The following is a 12939-nucleotide window of genomic DNA, read 5'->3' as shown; positions in this document are numbered from 1 at the left end:
ATTTTTGAAGTACTTATCATTTTGTCTTCTGACACTCAGTATTACAGAAGTTTTTAAACCAAAGCCTGGAGCAGAGCTGACAGTTTGGGATGAAGGTTCTTTCAGAGGTGCAATCATAAAAAGCTCTGTGTCCTCAAGTAAGCCTAAGACACAGACTGACAAAACCCAAGTAGAACAAATTTACTCAAATGAGTGTTTTGTTTTCACTATAGTGAAAAAGACACTGGGTCAAATGTAAACATGCTTTTACAAAAGCGCTGTAAGCACGACAAATATGGTGGGATGAATGTCTCGATTTAAATAACGATGTTGACATAATAAGCACATCAGTTGTTCCTAACGGAGTGGAAGCAAGATAGTCAGTGGGACGCTGTAATACCGGGGAACTGATGACAGACCAAGCAGGCTAGGCAGGCCAAGGAATACTGCTGCATGCTTGAGAACGCACGGATCCCTCCAACAGTACATGAATCCCTGTGAACTGAAACCTCACATCTACAAGAGAAAGCACAGAATTGGGACTATGCTAACATCAGCCCAGCTGAGACAGTGACGATGACTGCACCACACTGCAGAACATCAGAGAAGTGATAGGGATAGAAAACACAACAGCAGTGTAGGCAATGGAGGAATCTCAACAATACCGCAAAGAAATTTTTAGGTAACATGAATGACTGGAGTGTGTCAGAGAAGCAGCTCTTTACTTGGTCCTGAACAACATGTAGGGCCTGCTTCAAGACGTCACCATTCAAGAAATGCTCTGTTAGAGTTACTGCAATGCAATTAAATGCAGTGTTACAGCAGAGGCAAAATAAAGCCAGAGTACCCAGCACAGTCATAGCTTTCAAAAAGAAGAACTTTGTGAAAATGAGGAAGCTTGTTAAAAAGCATTATGCAGTAAATAAATACAATCTATCCTAAAGATCTTAGAAATGCCAGAAAAAGACTGGCATGGTTGACAATAGAGCAAATGAGTCTATTAGGAATAAGAAGGCTGCCCATCAAAACATTCCGTTGTCCAAATGAGGAAAAAGAAAACAACTTGAAATCTGGACATAAATATAAAAGCTTGTCAGACAGGCCAAAGTGATTCTGAAGAGCAACTTGCTCCAAGCATAAAAACTAACAGTAAAAGAACTAGAAGCAGACCTGAGGCACGAATTGGCCAGTAAACGATGAGTTTGTAAAAGGAAAACTTAGGGATGAGGCCACCGCAGAAAAGACAGGTGGATGCCTGGAGCCCACGTCCATGGTGGGGCTTGTGGAGACCCCCACACTAGGACTGTGCTTGATAGTGCACCTGTCACAGGAGCTCTCTCAAACCACTTCCAGCAGTAAGGGATGATTCTGAAGGAATCGGTACAATGAACAGCAACAAATGCCCCGGATTGGATGGTATTCACTTAAAGGATGTTAAGCATGAAACTACAAAACTGTTAACAGGGTGTCTAACCTGTTTCTTAAAGCTTGGTCTCCAAAGTATGGAAAGGGGTGAACGTCATCCCAGCTTTCAAAGAGGGTTCCACAGGGATCTACATAACTGCAGAGCAACCTAATGTCTGTACTAGGCAAGCTAGTAGAAATGACAACTACTATCATGTGACCATCTTAATTAGTTACAGGGAAGAGTCTAGAAAAACCACAGTGTACAAAACTGTTACAGCTCTTTTAAGGAGTGAGTGAGCCAGAGTAATCCAACTAAAGGCTAGTCTACTTGGATTTCAAGAAGGTCCCAGATCGAAAGCCTTTAAGGAAATTTTATTTTCAAAATTAATATTTTAATTAAAAATGTTAAGATTTTAAAGGTTTTAAAGAAACCAGACTGCCGTATACTGAGGGAAGATGCTTTTATAGTTAAAACACAGGAAACAAATGATAGGATTAAATAGTTTTCATAGGAGTTTTTCCTGGGGACCCGCAATATTTTTGGTGTTGATCACTATATTCATAAGTGATCTAAAAAGGACACGGAGAATACAGAATATTAACTTATTTAGAGGAGTAAAAAGGAAAACTGACTCTTCAAATTGCAGAAGGAACTCACAACACCAAACAACTGTGTGATAAAATGGCAAATTAAATTCAATGTCTTAAACTTACAGTAAAGCACATGAAGAAAACAATCTTCATTTTACCTGTACAGCAGTGGGCTTTGGACTGCTATTATCGCTTGGCAAAGGAGAGCTTGGAATTATAATAGATGGCTCCATGAAAAGGGGACTGTCAGCTCAGTGCTCAGTAGCCACTGAGGAAGCAGACAGACTGCTAATGGTTAGGAGCGGAAGGGAAGAGGAAAAAAACCCTATATACATGCCAGAGAACAGTCTGGTGCACTTGCTTCTTGAACTTAGTTTGGTTCTCCATCTCAGAAGGGTATACTAATACCAGAAAAGGTTCAGAAAAAGCCAACAAGGGCTATGTCGACATTTGCAAATAATGCAGACCAGAAGGAGATCTGTAGAGTGAAACAGCTGGCTTTAAGCATCCTATGTGCATGGTATACATTTTTCAGGGGGGTTTACTTTGGACTTTCTCTAGTCTGGTCTCTGGACTGAATATCTGTCAGCAGCTGGAGCACACCAGGTGAGCTCCTGGCGTGCCAGTGTTGGTTTAGGTTCACCCCAAATGGACTAGTTTCTGTGTTCCAAGGTTGCTCCAAGTATAAAACAAAGTGCAGTAAATGGCGATTTTGAAAACACAAACTGGGTCCTTAATAAGATGCTAATACAGATGCACCCAAGGGTGACCAGGTGTATGGAAAGACTTCTGTCTGAGAAACCAATAAACAGACTAAACTGCAAATTGCAACAGCTGCAGGTTGCAGCTCGGAAGCTTCAGACTGGAATTTAGGAAAGCAAACCTTCACCAGGAGGGCAGTACAGCACGTGGAACAGGTACCCAGACAGGCTGCGGGATCCCATCTTTGGAGGCTTCCAAGATTCACCTAGCCAAGGCCATGGCTAACTTGGCCTAGAGCTGGTGATAGTCTTGCTTTGAGCGAGAGGTTGGACTAGAGGACCTCACAGGCACCTTTCAACCAGTATTTCTGTGAGTCCCTGATTCTTCCGTATGGAAATGACACGTTTGAGGAGTACTATGACAGGTATGTAACACAGTAAGCAACTTGGAGAAGATGAATAGGTGATGATGAATGAAATGATTAGGTGGTAGGTTCAAAGTAAACAAAGGTTTAAAAACACAAATTGTCAAGGTAATGGAATAAAAGTCCATCAAGAGCTATTAAACAAAGATATAACACTGGGCTCAACATGTCCCTGAGCCACGTATACCTGGAAGGTGGGAAAGGCAGAAATCATAACAGTGATTTCCCTGCCTGCCTGCCTTCTGCTCTTCCCTAAGTATCCAGCACTGGTCAGTATTTGGGACAATTTACTGGTCAGGTTGGTCTATATTTAGGACAGAATACTAGATTGTTCTGTCTGACTAGTCTTCTGTTCTTCCAGTATTTAGGAGATGACAGAAATGAACCAATTTTAAGCCCCGAGACCTTTTCCCAGTATTTCTGGCTAAGTACATAATTGCACACACTCTTAATCATTGAAGATTTTACTCATGTGGAGACAAGATCTAAATCCACCTCTCCCCACAGGGTACTTCATTCTTCCTGAATACAAAACTCTAAAACAATGGGAACTGCCTGAACGTAAGGGCTGCAGTGTCTCAACTGCATGGGACACAAAGCTGTGTCAACACAGTATTCCATAAAGGAACATAGTATTCCATAAAGAACCGATGGAGATAAAATCTTTGTTAGTGAATACCCCGCACAAAACTGACCTGCAGGTCAACTCTCAGGGCATTTCAGCGTATACCCTCTGTCCCAGCACAATGCCAGGTTAGCAGCTGACACGATCAGCCAAACCCACATGATTCTGAGCCTCAGTCTGATCCAGATGATGGGAATTTCTCCATAGGCACTGCTGTCAGGCACGATGTGCTGGAGGGGAGAGCTTAGTGACCTTTCGCTGCCTGGGATGTAGAGACCCTGGAGTTCCCTTAAGCACAGGCTTGAGGATGCATTCACACTTCCCAGGCTGACTTCATCTCTACGCTACATAGCTGAAACACTGAGTTCCTCCATGACACACTTTGCAGACTTGCTTACCAACCCCCTTTACCCCTTCTCACAATAGAAACAAATCATTTACATTTGAAAACAAATAATTTGTTTAATACAAGACAGAGTGAATACTACAAAAGTACCTTAAAAGGAACCATAAAGGGGTCATTTATTTCTACTTGTCCCTCCTCTCCTGAAAGTCTGTTATTTGTCCTGCCTTATAGCCTATATGGATCAGTTGATAGATTTCTTAGATGCTTGCTATGAATTTTCACAGTTATAGATTTAAAGCCAGGAAGACAATTTGAAACTTGTCTGGTTCTACAATATTTCTACACTACAGATGTACTTAGAATTCACCACCTCTTTTAGAAAGACGTTCACTCGGGTTGCCCATTTGTTCATGTTTCATGTTCAACCTATCACCTGTAAAATTGGTTCCACTATCCAAAATAACTTACCTCATTAAAGAGTAATTCCCTTCTCTGCTGTTTCCTGAGGTCCATTTTCTTCACTGCGACTTGCTTTCCTGTGTGTTTCTCAGTGGCGATGCAGACAATCCCCGTGGAGCCTTCTCCTATCTTGATAAAGTTGTCCAAGTATTCCCTGGGGTCCCCCGGGCTGACGACAAGCTGCAGAGCAGCTCTGAACTGTTCGTGGGACACCCGGGATGGCTGCTGGTCCGAGGAGGAACCCCAGCTCGGTGGAGGATAAGCACTTGATGTGATACTTGGGGAGCTCGGGTAGGAAGCCGTGGAAATATAAGGAGAGCTTGGCTGGAGAGACGGCTGGTGATAGAGAGACGCTTTGTGATAGACTAAAGGATACTGGTAGCTACTGCTGGAATAGCTGACTTTGCTTTGACTTTGAGGTAGCTTTACTGGGCCCCTAGGGTAGGTGTCTGATCCGGAGAGTGGTGGGCTAACTACCATCTGCGCTCGATCATAATCCACCTGCAAAACAAAAATAGGCAAGTTAACACATTGGTCAAGCACTGAAGAATGACAGTTACCAGCATTTAAAAAATGTGAGTTACCCATCATGCCAGACACCAGTCCTTCAGCACCACAGTATGAACTGCCCTCATAGAGATTGCTCATTTTTCTGTTTCCCTCATCAGTCCCCTAACCTTCCTTCTGGGTCACTTGGTTAAAGTCAAATGGTTTCTATCTGTCCAGCCAACCCTCACCACTTCATTTTCGGTACCCCCGGAGGCCCTCAGCTGGGTGCTGGCACAACATACTTCTTCTTCAAAGTACTTGTTCTTTTCAAAGTGACATTGTTACCTTGTATCTGAAAATAAATTTTTAGACCATTAGATTGTGGTATTTTCCATCCGAAAAAGCTATTTAGCTTGACTGTCCTTCCACTTTTTCAAGTGCCAATAAGGCATAGCAATGGGAAGAGCCGCACTAAGAGAAGCTTGAAAAGGGTGCAAAACCAGGATCCTAGAGGAGACCAGCAAGGTATTACCGAGGGTAGGCCAGAAATACACTGCGTCCTGCAAGGTGATTACTGTGTTCACGGCCGCTGGGCAGACCCGAGGTAGCTGCCAAACACCACTGCCTGGCTGCTGCTGTTTTGCACTGTTGCAACCATGCTGCCCAGGCATCACAGCACACAGTCCTCATGTCTCTTGTTGGCACTCATCTCCCAGCTCCTGACGCAGGGACAGAGGCGAGCCTTCCTCAGCCTGGCATCACAGACAGACCCATTTGCACGAGGTAGATCCCAGCCTCATCCAAGACGGGCTGATCCCTCCCATTACCTTCCAGCCTCAAAACTCATTCCCTGGCGCAGATGCAGCTGGGACTTACCTGCCTTTCCATGCCTGCAGGATGGTACCGCCACAGAATCACAGAACGGTTGAGGGACCTCTGGAGATCACCCAGTCTAAATCCCCTGCTCAAGCAGGGTCACCTAGAGCACGCTGCCCAGGACCCTGTCCAGATGGCCTTTGAATATCTCCAAGGATGGAGACTCCACAACCTCTACGGGCAATCTGTTCCAGTGCTCAGTCATCCTCACAGAAAAGTTTTTCCTTATGTACAGACTGAACCTCCTGTGTTTCAGTTTGCGCCCACTGCCTCTTGTCCTGTCACTGGGCACCACTGAGAAGAGCCTGGCCTTGTCCTCTTTACACCTCCCTTCAGATACTTACACACGTTGGTAAGATCCCCCTTCAGTCTTCTCTTCTCCAGGCTGAACAGTCCCAACTCTCTCAGCCTTTTCTGATATGAGAGGTGCTCCAGTCCCTTAATCATCTTAGTAGCCCTTTGCTGGACTTCCTCCAGTAGCTCCATCTCTCTCTTGTATTGGGGAGCCCAGCACTGGACACAGCACTCTAAGCGTGGCCTCACCAGGGCTGAGGAGAGAGGGAGGATCACGTTCCCTCGACCTGCTGGCAATGCTCTTCCTAATGCAATCCAGGATACAACTGGCCACCTTTGCCGCAAAGGCACATTGCTGGCACATGGTCAGCGTGTCCACCAGGACCCCCAGGTCCTTCTCCGCAGAGCTGCCTTCCAGCAGGTCAGCCCCCAGCCTGTCCTGGCCCATACCACAATGTGCTTTATGGAGCACTGCGCAACAGATGCAGCCCTCCTTTCTGTCCTCCTCCCTTTTTTTTTTTCTTCCTAGCCTTATATAGCTTAAAATGACAACAGCATGTTCACTTACACGCTCAGCCTCCTCAGGGGGCCTCCCCTCCATATCTACAACCCGGAGCAACACCAGCGTAATCCTCACCAACTGCATCACTACTGCAATACGGGCAGAGTGCTGCAAGAGAAGACGCAAACGCCAGCACGGCGGCAACGGAAATTCAAGCTAGAGTTTTACCTGCGAAGGGGTACAGCACGGAGAGCTATGATTAGGGGAGCATGTAACCTATCTGAAATGAGAGTTGGTTTTTGGAGTTTTCAAAGGGACTTCCTTCAAGTAAGGCATAATGAGGAGACTAATTCAATTTACCATTTCATAAATCATTTTCCAGAGTGACAAACTACTTAACTGCAGTGTCACAAAACCACTAATTTTCATCTGAAATCAGAGACAATTGCAGAGGAAATTATCTCGATGGGAGGCTTTTTTCATTTACAGGTTCCTTTCTTCTTTTTACTTTTTCAAGCTTTTTTAAGCTTCTTACATTGAAAGCAAATGAATATGTTACATTCTCAAACGAGATACTTGCTCAATACTTTGTCTCTATCCAAACTAAAAAAAAAGGGTGAAAGGAAAAAAAATCTCACCTTCCCCAAAAATTCAAAAATTTTCCAAAAAAGAACATCTCCACATTTATGATATAACATATGCAGCTCCTGACAATGCGTGGAATATCCCGGGGGGGGGGGGGGGCTTGGGGGGGGGCTAGTTAGACACAGGCTCATGATGTAGCACAATTACAAATAATTATGGCAATGAATTCATTTAATCAATCAATATCGCTGGCGGTGCACAGGGGTGGACAGAGCATAAAGCTCTACACAGCTCTCAGTTGCTACTATTACTGCTGGCTGCCAGCCAGGAGTCCCTGATCCATGTTAGTTAAATGCACATTAATCTGAATTTGGCAGTGTAATCAAGGACCCAACTGAACTGTGAAATTGAATTCTGCAGTGGAACATCATTTGACCGTTTTATGCTAAGACTGCAAAAAAAAAAAAAAAGAAAAAAAAAATCTGCCGCAGCATCAATTTATCACTGTAGCCTGCTGCACAGTGAGGAGGAGTTTCTAGCTGAAGTCTAGTCAGTGGTGGGAGAAAAGCCTCCAAGTGCAATATTATATCAGTGTTTTCCAACGTCACGTGTGAGCTGGACGTGCCCGTCTCTTCACTTGAGACGCAGTTGGAGGGGGACGAGGGAATGCCTCTGCGGAAGGGCTGCTCACAGGCTCCTCTCCGAAACGCGAAACCGGATCCTGCTCCAGCGTGAGACTTGCAAAGCGACAGCTATTGCCCATATGGTGCTGGCATCCGAAACATAATAGCATTGCATAGCAACCTCCTCAGACATTATTTTTATATGAGCAAAAGACACAAATAATTACAGTCATAATTTCACTTAATCCTTCAAGCAGAAGAACCCATAAAATAAAAAGGGGTCAGAGACATTATGAATTTTATAAAGGACATTACATTTGCCAATCTAATTAATGCGGAAAAGTGCTCAGATGGTTCAGGGGAGGGAGGGGAACTCAATTTAGTTCTGTCCTATATACCTATTTGCATAGATCCACATCCAACAATATTTTTTACGTTGAGGGGGGGAAACCCAGTCTAGAAGATTCAGCTAAATAAATCCACACTAATTAATTGTTTGAGACTGGGTTTCACCCACGCCTGCAGTATCTGAGCACCTCCTATGCTTAAGATGTTGGCAAAAGCAAATTCCACTGTGAAATTTTAGAATGAAAATTCAGGGGTTCAAAATACACTGAAAAAACCCCCAGGGTCCTTGCCATGAATTTCTAAAAGCTTTCTGCAGTTAGCATTTTATAACTGATTTGCAGTCAGATTTAAAACCATTCATCTCTCGAATACCAAGAAATATTACAGAACTATAGGAGATAAAATGATGAAATCAGCTTAACCTCTCCTCCTAAGCTGTATCCTAATGCAGTTCTTCACATCCTCGCAAAACCAAACACACGTTACTCCACAAACACTGCATTGCACGCAATTAACTGCTGAAAGGAAATTCTGTAAATACTACGAAGGAAGGGAAAAATAACCCTGCTCTCATTCAAGATCAGGTCAACAGAGCAGATTAAGTCCTGACACAAAATCCATCAGGGTGCTGCAGTGCCGACGAAATACGCTGCTGCTGCTGCGTGGGGTGCTTCACTGACTCACAGCATTACTCAACGCCACGCACGGCCACTTCGGCAGTCAGGTCTTTTTGTTGTTAAAAGGTGGATATAACACAGCGCTCAAACTCATTTCAGTTTCCACTCTGATGGCAGCGATGTCCATTTTGTATCACATTAGGTGGAAACACCTGCTTATTCGTAAGGGACATCTCATCCAATAATGCAGTTTGCCTGGGCAAATCTTTTATCCAGGCGGGGTGTCGCCAGATGAGCTGCAGCCGCTGAGAGCGCTAGCGCCGGCGAGACAGACGGCTTCAGAAATGGTAGCTGCAGCCCGCTGAGAGCGGAGAGCACAGATGCCTGTACGGGAGCGACAAACCCCTTGCGCGCTGGGGTCACTTTTCAATGAACATGAAGGAGGTTTCAGTTTGTTGAGCTCTCAATTTGCAGAGGTAACCCACCAGCCAAGAGAAACTGGGGTTACTGGGTGCTTGCAAGGGATGCTTTCCCAGCACAACGAGAGCTGGGTAGGCAGCACCGGGGATGACCTGCCTACCAGATGGGAAGTGGGCGGTAAGGGAGGAGGTGGAAGAGACTTCTGCAGTGTGCTAGGAAAAATCTGTGTCCACGGTGCACGTTAAAACCAGCGACATATGGACGTGTAGAAGAGATGGCCCATAAATTACACATAGGTTGCAAGGGAAAAGGCTATTCTCTAGTGCTTTGCCAGCAGAAATCTCGGAAAAGCTCCCAGATCCATGTGCAGTGATACTGGACAGCATTCATGGACAGCTTTTGGTATGTGGACAAGAAAACAGCAAAAAAAGAGAGAGATTCTTATAGTAAGGGCTTGGCTGTCTCTGCCAGCCTGGAAACATCCTCCCGGTACAGAGTACCTGCAAATTGCATGGGACCTTGTTTAAACCGGGAAAGCAAGGAGGTATGAGGAGCAGCCAGGTTAGACGGAGACCCGTGAGCTTTGAAATCACACGATCAAATGCAAAAGGTTAAGAGGACTGCCTGGGGTGAGGAGGAGGAGAAAAGAAAAACATGTAGTACAGAATGTCCAACAATAGAGGAAAACCTTAATACAATATGCAGACCTGGAATGTGGTGGCATGGGTTTAACACAGGCAGAAAGGCAGGTTAAGTCAAAGACGTGTGACAGTACTAACAGGATTGCTTTGAACAAAATGGAATATGATCTCTGTGTCGAAAGGGTATCATAGCAGGCTCTGTCTGGACACAAGCACATGCGATAATGCTACACAAGTGTTAAAGGAGTTATTCTGCAGGAACAGAAGAACAAGTGAGTAACATGGGGGGAGAACCAAGAGGGAGCCAAATCTGAACCTAGGCTGGTCGCCCTCAGCCTCCTATGTGCAATGCTACACTCTCAAAGATCCCACTGCAATGCTGCTGCCGTTAAACGCAACGGGTCAAAAGTCTTCTGATGTAACACCACTGAAGCCACTGATGATGAAATAGGGTATAAATTTGATTTATCTGATACATCAGCTACAAACAATACTGAACTAAGCATACTCTTCAGACTTGCATGCTGAAAATGTACACCTTTGTTAAATGTATTTTTAAGCCATGCAATTGTCTGCAGACTTTTTCAATGCTTATTTCTCCTCTTTTAATCATACTTTAAAGCCAATCTCATTTGTAAAGTATCTGATTTGAGACCTGATTCTCATTTAGTAAACTCACTGAATGAACCATTATCTCACTAATGCCTCCTTGAAAAGAAGATTCTTCAGCAATCATCCAAGACAAAAAACTGCTATTCACTTCCAAGAGCTGTGGATGGGTTTGGGAATTGAAACTGCTGCATATAACAGTGAATCATCAAGTTTCAATATACTGAGGGTGTAGGAGTGTTTTTGATGTTCCAGGGAGAGAAACAGCTAACAATGAATCTTGCACGGAGGCATTTTTTTCTAAAGTTGTTACTGCATTTTAATGGGATATTTTTCAAAGTGTCTGTAGTGCTTTGAGTCCCATAAAATATACCTCAATCTTCAGTCCTACCAAATGTTGTAAAACTTGCAGGATCAGGCGGAAGGGAGTCTATGAATTACCAGTGGATTTGTCCTTCTACTTTCTATCCAAACTAAATTCTGACAAAATGATTGTTTTAAATGAAGGAAATGATAGATAGCCTGTCCAAAGCTTTCCTCATAACTTTCAGAATTCACATCACAGTAGTTGTTTTCTAATGTACTAAAGATGGATTTTCAAAATAAATTCCTTTATTTGATATGTTATCAAAGAACATGCATCTTCCCCGTGGATTGTTTTAATTCTCAAGTTCACTTTTGCTGTCTGAGACTGAGAAAAACAGCAAAAGTTGCTGTGTATAAATTGTGCTTAAGGCTTCCAAAGTGAATGATGCGCTGGGTGCCTGGTTTCAGACACCTTCAGCGAGACTGTTTTTCAGAAAATGCTTAGCATTTGCCATCGGAGAACTTAATCTCTCTTGAAAGTCTTGAGCCAGGCATCTGAAAGCCTCTGCCCCAGACCTGCCCTGGCCGCGGGGTGGGCGGCCACACGGTATCTGCTACAGGAGCAGATGGGCAGCCTAATGCACAGGGCATTGGTCCGCTCTCCTGGAAACCTGGGATCTACTCATGGTGATAGCTCGCTTTTTGAGAAGTCCCTTTCATTTTGTCCATGTTCGCTAACCTATTGGGCCGTGACACCATTCGGTCACCTAAAAGTTGGCAAATCTAAGGCAAGACCTCAGGGAGGCCTCTGCCCCTCAGCAGGGCAGCCAGGGACAGGAGGGAGGCACTGGAGAGCAGCAATGGATAGGGACGCCTGGGTTTAGTCAGCTGAATCCCACCCCACTTTAATTTTTGCAAAGCACTCAGCCTGCAGGGAAACCTTCTGGTGGGAGTCCTCCTCTCACATGAAGGTATCCATCCATCGACACATCCACCCATCTGACATTCCTACGTTGTCTCATATCCATCCCGGGCAGAGGGAGAACAAAACACGTGCTGGCGTGCTCCTAAAGCACGAGCTCACGCTACCACCACTCACATCACAAGGGAGGCTCAGAAACCGATGTTACTTCTCAAGCAGCCTTACGGGGTTTTCTTCCACTTGACACCTCCAAAGCCTCACTAACATCGCCAAGACGGTGTTACTTTCTTTTTCTGTGCTAGTGGCTGGGGCTGGCAGTGCTCAATCAGCCCCCTAACTAAACGCATGCATTGCTTTGCAAACTCTAAGCTCAGGAAAGGCAAGGGAAGAGACTTAGTAATGATAATATTCTTCTACCCCCATGGCAAGATCTGTCCTCAAACTCAAAAGCCCAGATTTGTTACTGAATGCAATCTGGAATAAAGACGTATCACTCTCCCTCGACCACAGGGCATGAATGGTAACTCTGCACCACAGAACGAGCAAAGCAGCCAAAACCAAAGCAAGCAAGACGTTCACGTGACTCTGGCATATGGTTATCACGTAGTTGGACAACTTCTTCTGGTTCTGCCTTTGGACAGTACCAGCTTCCCAATGCACTGAGCCCAGCCTACCCAGAGTAATAAAATGTACTGTTCATATCATTATTAAACAGCAGAATAGCTCTCCCCACTTGACAAGCTGTCTACTTCAAAACATTTGGTAAGTCAAGACAACCCAGGGACATTTCAGCCCTAGAAAAACAAACTCTAATCTGTGTGCCTGCACAGGGCAGGAGCAGCCTGTGCCGCTGTTGCTAGGGGAACTCGGTAATGTTCGGTGCAATCTACACTGAAGAAAGAAACATCTCTTGCAGAGTACTATACATTTAAGCAGGTCATCATTATAGCTCTGTGACTAGATACGTAAGAAAAGAGTTCTTCCCTTAGCTGAACAAAATGGCAAACTGTTCGAATAATGCCAGGCGAGCTTCCCGAGAGCTGGATAGCTCGTATGAGTAACATCCCTCATGTGGCTTAGGAAGAGCAGAGCAGGCCAAAATTTCTGCAGAGGTGCTGCTTATAGATACCACAGGAGAACTGCTTTTTACCATCCTGACCTTTTTTAACTATAT

General features: G+C 44.6%; 1 protein-coding gene across 7 annotated transcripts in view; it reads right to left on the bottom strand.

The window, feature by feature from the left end:
* The window catches only part of PAK5 (p21 (RAC1) activated kinase 5), a 134012-nt gene that overhangs the window by 15377 nt on the left and 105696 nt on the right, over nt 1-12939 (bottom strand). For all 7 annotated transcript variants that reach the window (XM_064509999.1, XM_064510001.1, XM_064510002.1 and 4 more), the window contains one exon: nt 4543-5034. In XM_064509999.1, the coding sequence (XP_064366069.1) occupies nt 4543-5034 (492 nt within the window). The remainder of the gene's footprint in view (nt 1-4542; nt 5035-12939) is intronic.

Source organism: Dromaius novaehollandiae, chromosome 3 (genome assembly GCF_036370855.1).
Source record: "Dromaius novaehollandiae isolate bDroNov1 chromosome 3, bDroNov1.hap1, whole genome shotgun sequence".
NCBI classification, from domain to species: Eukaryota; Metazoa; Chordata; class Aves; order Casuariiformes; family Dromaiidae; genus Dromaius; species Dromaius novaehollandiae.
This window is presented reverse-complemented; position numbering and strand designations above follow the sequence as displayed.